Consider the following 15,144-nt stretch of genomic DNA (forward strand, 5'->3'; position numbering starts at 1 on the left):
AACCCTGCACTGGATCATGCCTATGACCCCGAGACAGCAAACACTTATGCAAGTGCAAACTTTACTCACCTGAGAAGTCAGTGCAATTTCCCATGTGAATTAAGTTACAAATGTACATAAGTGGTTGCCAGTTCATGGCCTAATGCCCTGATCCTGCAATGAGCTCCTGGTCGGCAAACTCTTAAGTCTGCCTGGAGCCCCATGGACTTCAGTGGAGTTCCATGATGAGGACTGTAGGTTGTAGTTAGGATTATTGAAAAACTGCATACCTATGCCAAAAATGAAAAAAAAAATGGCATGCCACTTCTTTCTAAAAGCATCAATAATTGCCAGGCGGTTTTGTGTGTTCACAAATGGTTGCTGAGAGTTAAACAGATGGTCTGTATTTTCCTCCCCAGTTGTTGCCCAGGCCCTGTAGCTGCTTAATGAGTTATGGAAGTTGTGCATTTTAGCAGGATTGGGACCACACTTATGCTTCTTCCCAACCACTGGGTTCTTCAACTTTTATTTTAGCAAAACATTCCACTGCAGGGTTTGTAATCCAGCCACTCCTGAACTGTGTGTAGTGCACAAGGACTCGAAAGTACAGTAAATTGACCTGCAGCTGGCCAGAAACAAAGATGACTAATCTATTCAAAGCGAAGCTGCCACCGCCAAACAGCATCGCAAAAAGAAAAGAGAACTTTCTGCTCAGCTTGAACAGGGAGGCAGAGAAGAAAACTGCTGTTGAATGAATGTCCCTTTGAGGGTGACTAGAGTCTCTCCACCCTCCAAGTCACCAAGCCCGAGAGGGCTCCATGCAGGTGTCTGACTACGCGGGGTAACTCAGGTTCAGCATGGGCGGGAGGCTTTGCCGGGCGAGGGGCCAGAGGTGCTAGGAAGTGACCGGGAGCAAACCCCGACCCTCGTTCGCCAGCTGCACCCGGGCGGGGGGGCGGGACCCTTTGCACAGCGCTGGGCCCGCACTCAGGCCCTGAGCAGCCGCGGCGGGAGGTGGCAGCGCCTAAAGGCCCCGGCCAGGTGGGTCCCGGCTCGGCGGGGAGCCGGGCCAGGGGCGGGGCCGTCCCCGCGCCGGGAGGCAGCAGCTGCTCGCCCGGCTCCGCCCCCCGCCCGCGGGAAGGGGGCGAGGCCGCCACGCGGGCGGGGCAGAGCCGCGACACCGAGTCACGGGGAGCGGCCGCCGGGGAGCCCCAGCCCGAGCAGCGCCCCGGGGTGAGTCCGCCCGGCCCCGGCGCTCGCTCCCGCACGAGAAACTCCCGCGCCGCCGCCTCGCCGGGCCAGGCGACGAGGCCACGTGAGGTTCCCCCGACCCCCCCGCCCGGATGTTCCCGGGGCTCCTGGCAACCCCCCCCCCTCACGTCCTGCAGCGAGCTCCTGGCCCCTCCCCGTGGCCTCTGGGCGGGGACTGGCTCCCCCGCTGCTCCCCGCTTCCCCGGGAGCGTGGACGGGCCCCCCAGCCCCGCGCGGCGTGAGGGACCTGACCTGTGCCTGGGCCTCCCGCTGGGCAGGGACGGGGTTTGCAGCCTGGGTCCATGTGACGCTTACAAACTCTCTCTTTCTTTTCTAGCCTCCGTCCTGCTGGTGGGCTCAGGCTGAGTAAGCCCTGATTGCAGGGTGAACGGGAAACCTCCGTAATCGTCATCCTCGCCTCTGGGCTTGGAGCCCGTTCAGATCTTGCTGCTTCGAGGGGGCTGCTCCACCCACCCCCAGATTTACAATAAAAGTTGAAGCTGCATTTCTTGCATCTTATGGTAAGAAGATACGGCTGCTTCTGACCCGGGTTATTAAGGGGAGATACAACCTGAAGTTTGTTTTCCTCGGTTTTTGCTATGCAAGAAAATTGATTATTTGTACAAAGCACGTAAACTCGTATAACCTTTTTCTGAGTCAAGGACGGAGCGGACATGAAGCTGAGGATCACAAAGTAAAGTGGATTCAGTACTTACCGCTCCTACAGTCCTGGATGGCTTGTAGCTTTCATCATTAAGTTTAGCCGTGGGAGGGGTACGCTAGTGAATTTGCAAAAATGGATAATAAATATGATGATCTGGGCCTAGAGGCAAGTAAATTTATAGAAGATCTCAATATGTATGAAGCCTCCAAGGATGGACTCTTTCGGGTGGACAAAGCTGTTGGCAACAACCCGGAATTTGAGGAAACCAGGAGAGTTTTTGCCACTAAAATGGCTAAAATTCATCTCCAAAAACAACAGCAGCAGCAGCAAGAAGAGGAGCTGATGTTGGCTGACTCTGGGTCTCTAAATGGTGGGGCCAGTTTCAGTGTCCAGCAGCAGTTTCCAAACCACCCTGTGCCTGGAGTAGCTGCGGGGGCCAGTAAATTGCGTTCAGGAGAAAATATTGCCAAACCTCCTCTGGCCACAGCATCAGTGTGTGCAGCGCACCAGCTTGCTTTTCCACACCACCCACAAGCTGTTCCTGATGGACAGCGAACAAAATTATACCAAGATGGCAAAACAGCTAGCAAAGAATATGGCTGTAGAGAGAATCTGGGGGATTCTGAGGTCTCTGAAGGACATGGGTTCCACAGAGCAGCCCATGTGAATCCCAACACTACAAAGCCATCTTTTCCTTCTCTTCCCCATGGACAGCATTATAATGAGAATCAGACAGGCATCCCTGCATGGGGAGGAGATGCTGGTAAGTTTTCCATCCCAAAATCTGGTTTGGGGAGTTTACAATCCAATGTTAATCATAATGATCAGTTACTAAGGAGTCCTACAAAAACCCAAGCTGATCCTCACCCTTACCAGCATCAGAAGTCACTGAGCTCCTGCAGGTCGTCTGAAAGTGGGTATGGAAGTCAGGAAAATGGAAATGAAAGCAAGAGACACAGTCAAGGCTATGACCAAAACTCAACTGGTCAGAGATCTTCCTCTTTCTCACACACTCTGACCCCCTTTTCCACTTCTACAGGGTTTAATGATGAGACAGCAGTGAGATTTCCACAGCAGAGATCTTCCTCATTCTCAGCCCCATCAACATTGCCTGCACAAGGGTTTTCAGGTCTGTCTGATCAATTTAGCCCAAACCCTGAGAGTGAGATGCTACCTTCTGGCACACCACGCAAAACCAGTCACGACCACTCGTTATGGTACCATGACAATTCTAGTTCTTCCACTTCTAGTTCAGCTCCTACTCCGTTGCCTCCAAGCGTAGATTATCAGCAAGCCAGTGCTTATCCCAAGTCTACAGCCCATTTCATAGTTCATGGTCAAAATCACAGGCTTAATTGTCCTGGCTCTGGCATAAGTCCTGAGCAGAATTCCATCAGCGTAGCTTCACATGGGCCAATGATTTCTGATGCTCCAAGATCTCCGTTTAAAGAGGGCATAAGCAGTCTGCATCATGACTCAGGACACCAGGAAAATTCCAGTTCTACAAAAGTAAAATTACCCTGTCAGACCCTCCTTCCACAGCAGGAACAAGGGCCGTCTGCAGCTGAATTAAAATTAGAAGCACTTACCCAGCGTCTGGAGCAAGAGATGGATGCTCGTCCCAAGGCTGACTACTTTGGTAAGTTTTTATGTCTGAAATTGCAGATAATATAAGTTATATTAACGCATCTGACTGTACTAACTGCTGAAAGGTTCACTTCTTCTGAGACTAGGAGGGAAACACACACTCCCCCCCCCCCCCCTTCAGTGGTTTATTTTTGTATTTAAGTGTCAGTCACTACAGAGGCTCGAAATTATTTTGACTATGAAACATTTTTCCATTTCACTTGTTTTAAAGCAAGGATTCCATAGTAACTTCAGGAGGGAATGATGAGAGTGGGGTGAGGTGGAAGGGTTATGACTTTTGAAGTACTTAATTAATTTTTTATTACAATTTAACATCTTTTAAAGATATTAATAGACTACCTCCTTTTCTAAAAATTATGTGTGATTCAGCTTCAATTAAAACTTAGTTTTTTAATCGATCAAAAAGTTGGACAAGGCTAAGGCTTGCAGCTATTTAACAACTTGAATGAGCACATCTGAAAACAAGGCCATAAATGTACTCAGCTCAGATCCACAAGTTGTCCAGTGCTGCAAGGTATGCTTGTATCTTGCAGTGAAAACAGAAGGAGAACTTAACATCTGAGGGTACCTGAATAAGTAGTTAAAATATTCTGCTGATTTCAGTCCATTTGATATCATTGGCTAATAATGACCTGTTGGCAAGTTTAATAGTGTATTTTCTCTCTTTCTCAGCCATGTGGTAGCTTAACAAGATAGAGGATATTTATAGTCTGGTTACCCAGTTCTTGGAAAGAGTGGGTCTGATCCTGTTTCCACTGAAGTCAATGAGAATTTTGTGATTAACTTCAGTTGAAGTAGGATCATGCCCAGTATGAATTTTGTTCTTCCCTGTTTTAGGCCAAGTCTACGCTACAGAGTTAAGTTGATGTACGGCTTAAGTCGACCCAATTATTTCAGTGTTTATAGCCTTGCTCCCGCTAATGTAAGTGCCCTACTACACCACCATAATAACTACACCTCCATGAGAGTGGTAGGGCCTGTGTTGGTGGTGGTCAAGTGTTGCAGTGTCCGTGTAGGCCAGGAGTGGGCAAACATTTTGGCCCAAGGGCCACATCGGTGTTGCACAACTGTAGGGAGGGCCAAGTAGGGAAGGCAGTGCTTCCCCAAACAGCCTGTCCCCTGCCCCCTATCTGCCCCCTCCCACTTCCCACCCACTGACTGCCCCCCTCAGAACCTCCAGCCCATCCAACCTCCTTGCTCCCTCTCCCCTGACTGCCCTTATTCACACCCCTGCCCCCTGACAGCCCCCCGGGACTCCCACCCCCTATCCAACCGCCCTCTGCTCCTCGTCCCCTGACCATCCCCTCCCGGGGTCCCATCCCCTTATCCAACCGCCCACTGCTCCTCGTCCCCTGACAAGCCCCCCAGGACTCCCACTCCCAACCCTCCCTGTTCCCCATCCCCTGACTGCCCCCCCAGAACCTCTGCCCCATTCAACTGCCCCCTCCTCCATGACTGCTCCCCAGAACCCCCTGCTCCCTTACCCAACCCCCCACTCCCTGCCCCCTTACCAGCAGCAGGTGCTCACAGCCGCGACGCTTGACCAGAGCCAGCTGTACTCCCCATGCTGCCCAGTGGGATCGGCGGGCCAGAGTGTGGCCCATGCTGTGGCTTGGCTGCGGGGTAGGGGGGACAGCAGGGGAGGTGCCGGGGACTAGGCTTCCTGGCCGGGAGCTTAGGGGCCAGGGAGGACGGTTCTGATCTGGCCCACAGGCCGTAGTTTGCCCACATCTGATGTAGAAACTGTTCCTTAGATCAGCTGTGGCAGTCATAACTGTCAATTTCAGGGCTCCTTACTGGACTGTGAAATGGACAAGAAAGGCTGTTGGCTCCCTGCTGTGGACCCCATGCGGGATCGCAGCTCAGGCTGTCACTCCAGGGTGCGTTTGGGGGAGAGGGGGCAGTGTTCTCTCTAATTTTTCTCACCCATGTGTGGAATGAATTTTGTTATGTGCACCAATATGAAGGTGATGTGTCACACATCACCTTCATATTGGTGCACATAACAAAATTCATGTGGTGGGGGTGGGGCTGGGGGGTTCGGAGTGTGGGAGTGGGCTCAGGGCTGGGGCAGAGGGTTGGGGTGTGAGGGCTCCGGCTGGGGGTACGGACGCTGGGGTGGGGTTGGGGGGTTGGGTGCAGGAGGCTGCTCGGGGGTTATGGCGGGGAGAGAGGACTCCCTGCAGCTCTCTCTTCCCGCAGCAGCACCTGGGCTGGGGGGGAAGAGGCACTTCTCCCCACCGCGGCAGCTCTGGGGCTCGGGCTGCAAGATAAGTGTCCCTCCCCCGGCCCCAGCAGGTCCGGGCATGGGGAGGGCTGCCCTGGCCCTGCTTGGGTCCGGCCTGGGCTGTGCCCGGGCTCGGGGGGAGGGGTGCCATTGCCGTAGCAGGTTGGGGGCCAGGCTAGGTAGGAGCCAGGGGAGGGATGCCCCTTCCCTGGCTGCAGCAGGTCCCCGGGCGGGTTCCCTGAGCGCCTGCACAGTGCTAAATAGACTACTGTGCGGCTGTGCAGCTTACAGGGAACTTAGGTGGCCTGGCTGCTGCCTGGGCTCTCAGGTCCCCGCTCTGAGCCCGGCCGTCATCTGGGCTTGGAGCAGGGAGCTCCACCAAGAGCTGAGAGTCCATGCTCTCAGCCCCCCACCCTGCCCCTCTTAAATCGCTGCAAGTACTCCTGGTGAGGATGCGCTCCACTGACAGAAGGAGGGTAGTGTAGACATGAAAAACCATAGTAATTACTGCGGCAGCCGTATGTTGACTTAAATTTGTAGTGTAGACATGCCCTTAGATACATGGGTTGAACATCCCAAATGTAGCAGTAGCTTGAACTCTCCTTCCTAATATGAAGTAACATTTTTCACCTCTGTTCATTTTCATCCTGTGCAGCAGCAAAGAATCCTGTGGCACCTTATAGACTAACAGACGTTTTGCAGCATGAGCTTTCGTGGGTGAATACCCACTTCTTCGGATGCAAGTCCACGAAAGTATTCACCCACGAAAGCTCATGCTGCAAAACGTCTGTTAGTCTATAAGGTGCCACAGGATTCTTTGCTGCTTTTACAGAACCAGACTAACACGGCTACCCCTCTGATACTTGACATCCTGTGCAGGCTTACAAACACAAACCAGGGGAAGGACTTCACGCTTTCAGCTTACTCTTGCTGCTCCGTGAAGGCCACCATTGCTGGTGCCAGCACAGGCAGCCTATACACCAATGATACTTAAGCACTCTTTTCTTGCTAACATTACTATGAACTTCACAATAAACTACTGTGCAAGCTAGGTAGCTGCCGCTATTGGTATCCGAAGGACATATAGATTGTTTCTCCCAATGGTTAGTTGAGAACTGCATGGAAAATATATTCCAGAATATCAGTATGTGATGTTCCCCTGATAGAGAGTATAGTTGTAATCAAATTTAGTCCAGGGAAAGGGCAGATGGAGTAAAATGCCTCTTGTGTCACATGATAACGATCTGACAAACTCTTTTTTTACTTTAGTCATTTTGCATGGCAGTGTCTTGTGTTCTTTTTGCTGCTTTTTAGGATAATGTTTGAAATACTATTCCTCTACTCTGAATATAGAATGCTCCACTGACTAAACTGTGAGATTCTCTTCAATAGAGGATGCTACCTGGATTTTGGGTTCACGCTGGTTTCAATGGGTGAACAGAGGAGCTAGGCTATACATACTTTAATGTGTGTATGGGAAGTAGGTGCATGTCAGAGCAGACGGATGTAATGGATAACTAGATTTTTACCACCTTTAATAATGCAAGATATGTGCTTTTTAACTTTCAGGAAGCATGCGGTGATGTAATGGTAACGTGCAATGAGGTCTATATGGTGGGTCCACTGAATTATTTTTAATCAGGATCTTGGGGAGGGGGAAAAGAGATGGAGGCTCCTTAATTCCCAGTAGGTTCCAGTGACAAACTCCTACTAGGAAGCTATACATGGGGATGGGCAATGCAGCCAACTGAGAATAACATGCATAAGGGAGCAGAAATGCTAGGGGAAGAAATAGAATTTGCAGCAGTTTTGAGTCCCAGATCTATGAAGGGAGGTTTAATGGTGACTTCCTGGAATATTTTGAAAGAGTTGATGCAGTATAGAAGTATTATAAACTATTGCTGTCTTCTCTCATTTTCACTTTCATGCATTCAGTATACTATTTGTTACTCAAAGATAAAGCACTGAATTGTCTCTAGAGAGGTAGTATCTTTTATTGGACCAACTTCTGTCGATGAGAGACACATAAGAGGCACCCAAGCTTGTCTCTCTCACCAACAGAAGTTGGTCCAGTAAAAGAGATTATCTCACCCACCTTGTCTCTCTAATAATCTGGTACCAACATGGCTATAACTACGTTGCATATAGCAAGTTGACTCAAGAAATTCTAAGTACTATATTACAAATCTGTTTCTTCACTAAGCCAGTTCCTCAAGCTACCAAAACTTTGTATTGAAAAGAAATCATTGTTACATAAAAATAATTAAAAAAAAATAGCAGTTTGTTTTTGTTTTAAACATTCCTCTGCATTATTGTGAACTCAAATGCAGCACCTCTGCCGTTACCTCAGAACCAGGAATTGAAATTGGCTAGAGACACAAGTGCAAATGATTGTTTCTGAAAATGCTTTCATGTTTGGTAATCTGAAATGCTATTCGAAACACAGGTGAGATTTTTTTTAAAAAAACAATATTTATCGTTTATTCTATTTCTGTCAGGAATGGATGTTTTTAGTAAAGAGCTCTGCTCCTAACAAGGGAGACTTTGTATCTGCCACTGTGTGAAAATCAACTTTGGTAAATAAACTTAAAAAAAAAAAAAAAGGACCAAATCCAGTATAGATAGGATTACTCTGAGTAGTAACAAACTATCGAGTTATTAGCCAACACAAGATTGCCATACAAAATACTTCTGGCTTCTCAAACCATATATGGTATGGGAAAGGAAGGAAAGAACCGAAGAAGTCAAGATTTTTTAATAATACATACATATAAGCAGTGTCAGAAAAGTGAGTCCTGCTTGGGTCTCTAGAGCTTTTTGGGCTTTTGTTTGTTTGTTTTAAGAGTGTTTTCTGAAATGCTGACTTCACTGCAATGGATTATGCCGTATTCAAAAGAGACATAAGGAATCTGAGGGGCTACCTGGACAGTCAAAATCAAAGGCTATTATCCAACTTCTAGGGTAGGAATAAAAAACTTTGAGGGGTCTGTTTCTACTACAGTGGAGAGAGCCCTGAGTCCACATGAGACAGATCTGGAAATTAACTTTGATTTTATTAAAGTTTTAGACAGCCATTGTCAAGGAAGCCTGAGGGAGCTAGGTGCCTGAATCGAATGCATTTCTGTGGTATTGGGGTGCCTAACTTTTTCCTTAGGTTCCTTTGAAATTTTCTCATCTTCCCTCACTAACTAAAGTTAAGGCCACATTTCCAGGTGTGAGTACAGCAGGTAGACTGCAGAAATGTGCATGTGCCCACTGTGTTGTAAGAGAACACAGACTTCTGAATGAAAATCAGACAGTTCCAGGCCCGATCATGCACCACTGAAGCCAATAGACATTTCACTGTTGATTTCAATGGAACATGATTAAGTCCAGTGTGCCTGACTGTCCATTTGTATATGCAGTTACCCAGTTTGCATGTACAAACTCAGGTTTTTGCAGGTGAAACAGGTGTGCACACACATGATGAGTGTACCTCTTGCATCCATAGATGGAAATACGGCTCTTAGTGTTTTAAAGACACTGGTTATCAGTAGTGGTTTTAAAACAAACTCGATGTGTTTTTTCATATTATGAGTGATTCTTAGATTTTTAAGGTCTAAATCCTCTTATTACTACTCAGGGTGGAGCTGATAAGCTGGTATTTTATCAGAGCCCCAGGCATCCTAGTTTGAAGCTGAATACAGAGATGCTGTGTAGCAGGCAAGCAGAGTGGATCATGTAGTTGAGTTTGAGGATTTTTCACCAAATTAGAACTCAGATGAATCATTTAACCCAAGTGGAGACTTGGAATCTTGGCACATGCAGATGGATATAATTAGTTGTCAGAACAGAGGGCAGTTGTGCAGTGAACTTGGTGTTTCACTGCACAGTCATTGCAATCCGATAGCTGGTATTGCTACCAAAATGTTACAGATGCTAAAAAGATAATTTGAGGGCTGCTGCAATGGGAACCTCAGGTAAAAACAGAAGAATTTTCTGAGATTTCTTTTATATGCAAACTTTGTGGGCTGGAGATAAGGGCAGCTTTCCCTTTGGAAATGTGTGAATGTGTTCATTTCTGCCTGCTAGATGCATGCCTGTTGCTAGAAAAGCTCTGAAGCTGGAAGAAGTTTCATGTGTGCGGTACAGGGAGAGGGGGGCAGGAAGAGTGGAATCATGCAGTAAATCTTCCAACATTCCTCGTTTCAGAACATGAATTAGTACACTTGTGGACAACACAAAGCTTATCTCTGTGCAAGGAAGCAAGTGAATAAATATTTGCCTGGGATATGACTCTTTAGGATTAAAGCTGTATATGGCCCTCCTCCCCTCTCCTGGAAGCTGAACTAGATGTTGTAAAAAAAAAAAAAAATGGCTGTTTTAAAGCGGGAGAGAGAGCAGTGACTCAGGATCAACAGTGGTGGTGGTGAGGGCAAAGCTGCAAAAGATATGGACCCTGATTCACTCTGGCCTGTACTTGGTGTAGTCTTTTACACCAGTGCAGTGTGAAGGTAAAATGCCACCAAATCAGAATGGTGATGTTTTGTGCTCACTTTCCACAAGGGTAAATGACACCACAAGGTGTAGGATAACTGTGAATCAGGCCTAGGGGCTTTAAACACCTTAGACCAAGTTTTCACAAGTGCACAGACTGGGTAATGTGGAAGAATTGCATGTAGTGACCTGTTTCCTCTTTGCATACACAATTATCTGCATGGGCAGTTAGCAGACTTGCGCCAACCACTGAGTGCTAATTGAACAGGTATGCAGCCGCATTTGCCAAGGACTCACTATTCACATGAGCCTCCCTCCCGCTTTGGAAATTGGCTCTTTGAGGAGCATTATTGTTAACTGTTGTTTTGTAGCACTCCAAGGCCTGCCAAGCACCTCTCAGTACACAGGCCCCTGCCCCAAAGAGCTAACAGTGATAATGGCGCTGGCCTCCTTTGTAAAGCACTTTGAGATCTACTGAGGGAAAGCACCAAAAAAGACCTAGGTGGTTGTGGTGCTGGTAGTACGTTCTAACGTAGCCATGACTCCGTGAAATGTGCAACCACAAAACAGAATTGGGGTATGGGGAAGGTCAGGAGTTGGAGGAATAAGGTTAGTGTTACTTGGGAAGGGGAATGTGCACAACATGAGGAAGCAAGGTGTGTCCATCCTTTCTTTTTTTATAATATATATGTTGTGTTGTTGACTTAGTTCTTGTGGTCCTCATGGTAGAAGTGGGTTTTCAGGAGGGAGAATGAGAAGACAGTAGTGGCCAGGCAGCAGTCAAGACTGGCATAATTCATGGAGCATAGGGGTGAGATGGGAACAACAGAAGAAAAAAGGTAGGGCGGCGTTACTCTGGACCTTGACGCAAAAAGCAAGACCATGACACTTGTAGCTCTTGGGTACAAATATATGGGAAAGAACATACAGAACATGTATTGGAGACGTTTAAATGAAAACAACTTGATTTTTCTTTCCAAATGTGACTAATTTATTTCACGTAAATCTAGCCAGCTATAAGGAGGAGCCACAAACAAGCTTTAGTTAATATTAATGGCTATAATTCTGGAAGCAACATAACAGCTGAATAACTCTTAAAATTGCTGATGAAGAATGAAATTAGTTATCAGACGCAAATGTAGGTGTCAAGAGATATAGAGAATAAATGAGAAGAATAAGATCCACACAATTGCTAAATGCCAACTCCAGATTTTGACCCAGTAAAGTGTCTTTATCACTTTGGACTCGTATCGCCCAAGTCTACCCTGAGTCATGCCCATGCTGTCTCCTCATCATCGGTGAAATGGCAGAATGTGGCCTACTGTCTGATCCAAAGTATCACACCCTCACATTCTCCCCTCTGTGGCTTAGGCTTCCTGCTGAGGAAATACAGGTGGACACAGATGTAAATGTGGCAGTGAAATATTTTGATTTGGACTCTGTCCCAACAGGTCCTTGAAAAACTGTCTTATTGCTTTTTAGCTGAACAGACTTGGGTGGATGGAGGTGTAATGCCCCAATCAGTCATACAGAACGCTATCATTCAGCAACATCATTAGTAAATTAGCAATTACAAGAAATTAGAAGTGAAGTAGCAACATTTGGAGGAGAAAATGTTGTTTAGACTTTGAAATTTGTGGCAAACAGAAATCCAATTGTTGAACTTAGTGGAGGGGACTGACATTTTGGATTATACCAGAAGATCAGTTTCTGCTTCCGACAGCTCTGGGGTCTCTTCTGACCTGCTGGACATGTGAGCCTGGGCTGTTTCCGGTGGCAGCATTTCTGATGAATTAAAATGAATAAACCAAGTATAAGAGTTGGGACACAGCTCGCAAGGCTTGTTTTCAGTCCCAGCTGTGCTCCAAAGGTCTTGTTGTTCAGAGCCTCAGATGTAACTTGGGGCAGTTGCTTTCCACATGATGCTAAATGGAACAGTGACTTCTTTGTTGTTCAGAGGCAAGCTGCCCTCGAAGCAGAAATTAAACTGAAATCAGCAATTTATGTCCTTTCCCTTTCCAAATATGGCTACCATTCTCCCAGTGCACTTGAGTGTGAACTTGCTAGCACTTCACATACGTGATTGTTTCAGGCTCGTCAGTGCTAACGAAAGGGATACCTTAGAGTACATTTTAATAATACATTGTGCATGGTTAAAGGCGTATTGCCTGATTTTCAGATGTGGATAATTTAATAGAACATCTTCATCCTGTGTTTTTAGATGCTCAAGTTGGCACTTGCTTGCCTAAATGATGTGCAGGTCTGAGCATCCAAATGCAGAATACAGGCATCTTACTAAGGCGCCCATTTTTGAAATGTAAGCATATATACAGTATTCAGCCTTATGCTTGAAGTTGAGGAATAAGATTTCTCCACTTTTACTCAGGCCTAATCTATAGTTGGAAATCTCCTTGTTGCTGCTGGTGAGCATCAGTGACATGTAGCTAAACTGATGGTGATGACCGTTAAACTGTTAGTGTAGGCCAGTAGAAAGCATGCTCAGCAGCATTACAAAACACTGGAGTTAGGACTTGCTTGGAGCAGGGCATAACTACAGTTCTGAAATGGAGTTGAACACTGTGTGTACTGCTCTCCTCTGGCAATTAACCTGTGATCGGCAGTAGCTCAGGGTACGTGTTGCTGGTGCTTGTCATCAGCGATAGGTTTGTCCTAGCATAGAGTAGACCTGAAAGAGCAGGTTCATCCTGGCAATAGGGGGTGAGCTGGGAGGGTTGTAGAGACTGAATAGTGTAAGGTAAAAATTATAATTAATTCTGTATTTTTTTTTCTTTCGAAGGAGTCAGGTTAAAATGAGAGGTAAAAGCTTTCTAAAATACATTGCTAACACCACCTTAGCATAGTAATAGAAGTGAACACCCATCCCTGGAGCAATACCATTCATGTCAGTGTATTACACCAAAGTTTGATTTGGCCCAGTTTTTTGTTTTTAAAAGAACCTTGGGGTCTGTAGTGTGATTGGTTGTCACTGATCATGGTAATGGCAGCGTTTAAATAGCACCACCTCGGATTGGAATTCAGCAACTCTGTGAAATGAACTGGATGGTGAGTACCAAAGGGGTAGCCATGTTAGTCTGTATCCACAAAAACAACGAGGAGTCCGGTGGTGCCTTAAAGACTAACAGATTTATTTGGTCACTTTTCTTGTGCTGCTATCATTTGGCTAAGGACAGCCTTGCAGAAAATTAAATAGCTGCCGGGTTGCACTGTGTGCCAACATTCCATTGGACCATTGGCACTTTCACACAGATCTGTCTATTACATGATGCAGCAAGGAAGGTATGTTTTTGTCCTACATGCCTGGTGCATTAGGTGTTAAGCAATTCAGGCAATTAAGCAGCACAGACAGCTCCATCAGGGTGGGGCATAATTTGGCTAAAACTATTTTAGTACTTTTCAGTAGACTTGGCCTGTGAGGTGGATTACAGATGTTTTCCCTCTCTGAATTGTAGTTGTTGTTACTACTAATTCATATTGAGTGTCTGGGCACTTTCTGGAGAGGAAGAAATTATGTTCTGGAGACTTAATGGAGAAAAAGTACATTTGCATGTACAAGGGAAAAAGTTAGGCACCTTTTTAAATAAAATAAATATACCTCTACCCCGATATAACGCTGTCCTCGGGAGCCAAAAAATCTTACCGCGTTATAGGTGAAACTGTGTTATATTGAACTTGCTTTGATCTGCCGGAGCACGCAGCCCCACCCTCCTGGAGCACTGCTTTACCGCGTTATATCCGAATTCATGTTACATCGGGTTGCGTTATATTGGGGTAGAAGTGTAGATTCTGCAGAAAGACCAGTAACTGTCATGGAAGGATCTTAAAACTGCAAAATCTGCAGCCTTGGTTCAGGATAGCAAGAGGGAATCTTGCAAATCAGCTTTGAGCTATGTATGTCAGATGACAGGACAAAATGTTGGGTTGTATCAGACTTTGACTTGCTATATATGCATTTGAAAGGTCAAATGCATATATTTTTATGCCCCAAATGCCTACAAAACTTAGCTTATCTTCCATTCTCTCTCTCCATCCTGTTTTACTTTCAGATAATGCAGATTTTAATAAATATCTAAAATAGCTGTGCTCTCTGTTTGAGAAGATCCAAGAAGTTTTGCCAAATGACTGGCATGGTGTGGATCCATAACCAGCTGGTGTTTGTTCAGACCACACTTGGACAAGTAGAATAGCTTTCTATTCTTCTCAGCCTTATGATTGGATTCTTTCCCGTTCTGCTCTTTGGATCTGACCATGCTAGGGCTTGGAACTGTGTAACAGTTTTCAGAGTTCTAGCCTAATGCACTGTAATGTGCTTTCCATGCTCAGGGATACTATGTAGTAGGAAGATTAGTATCTGCTTTTCAGCAACAGTGCAAGTGTAGCTGTAGACAGGTCTCAGGCATTTTTACCATGGAATAATGAAAACTTGATACTAGTGTTAGCAAGAGGGAGAAATGTTCGCTAAAAATCGATAGCCAGCATGGTTCTGCCAGAGCCATAGTTGACGCCGCCTTTTGGACACTGTTGCAGATAGGTTAGTTTTGTTCCTAACATGGACCAGACCTTTCAATCACTTAACATTCGTTTGGAACCTTAAATCAGCTATGTAATCAGGTATGTCAATAGTGCCTACCGACCCCAAATGAAGCCAGGACCTTGCTGTGCTAGGCACTATCCATGAGGAATAGTAAGAGACAGTACCTGCTTCAGAGAGTTTTACAGCCTGAATAGATCAGACAGACAAAGGGTGGAAGGAGAAACAGGGTATGTCTACACTACCCGCTGGATTGGTGGGCAGTGATTGATCCAGCGGGGGTCGATTTATCCCGTCTAGTCTAAACGTGATAAATCAACCCCTGAGCGCTCTCCCGTCGACTCCTGTACT

General features: G+C 46.3%; 1 protein-coding gene across 2 annotated transcripts in view; it reads left to right on the plus strand.

The window, feature by feature from the left end:
• The first annotated feature begins 1,137 nt into the window (after nucleotides 1-1,137).
• Nucleotides 1,138-15,144, plus strand: part of LIMD1 (LIM domain containing 1) — a 56,116-nt gene continuing 42,109 nt past the window's right edge. Inside the window, exons 1-2 of one of the 2 annotated variants that reach the window (XM_045002997.1) lie at nucleotides 1,138-1,212; nucleotides 1,568-3,533. In XM_045002997.1, the coding sequence (XP_044858932.1) occupies nucleotides 2,027-3,533 (1,507 nt within the window). In that variant the 5' untranslated portion in view covers nucleotides 1,138-1,212; nucleotides 1,568-2,026. Of the gene's footprint in view, nucleotides 1,295-1,567; nucleotides 3,534-15,144 lie in introns of both variants that reach the window. The other variant, XM_045002998.1, reaches the window with a different exon arrangement.

Source organism: Mauremys mutica, chromosome 2 (genome assembly GCF_020497125.1).
Source record: "Mauremys mutica isolate MM-2020 ecotype Southern chromosome 2, ASM2049712v1, whole genome shotgun sequence".
NCBI classification, from domain to species: Eukaryota; Metazoa; Chordata; order Testudines; family Geoemydidae; genus Mauremys; species Mauremys mutica.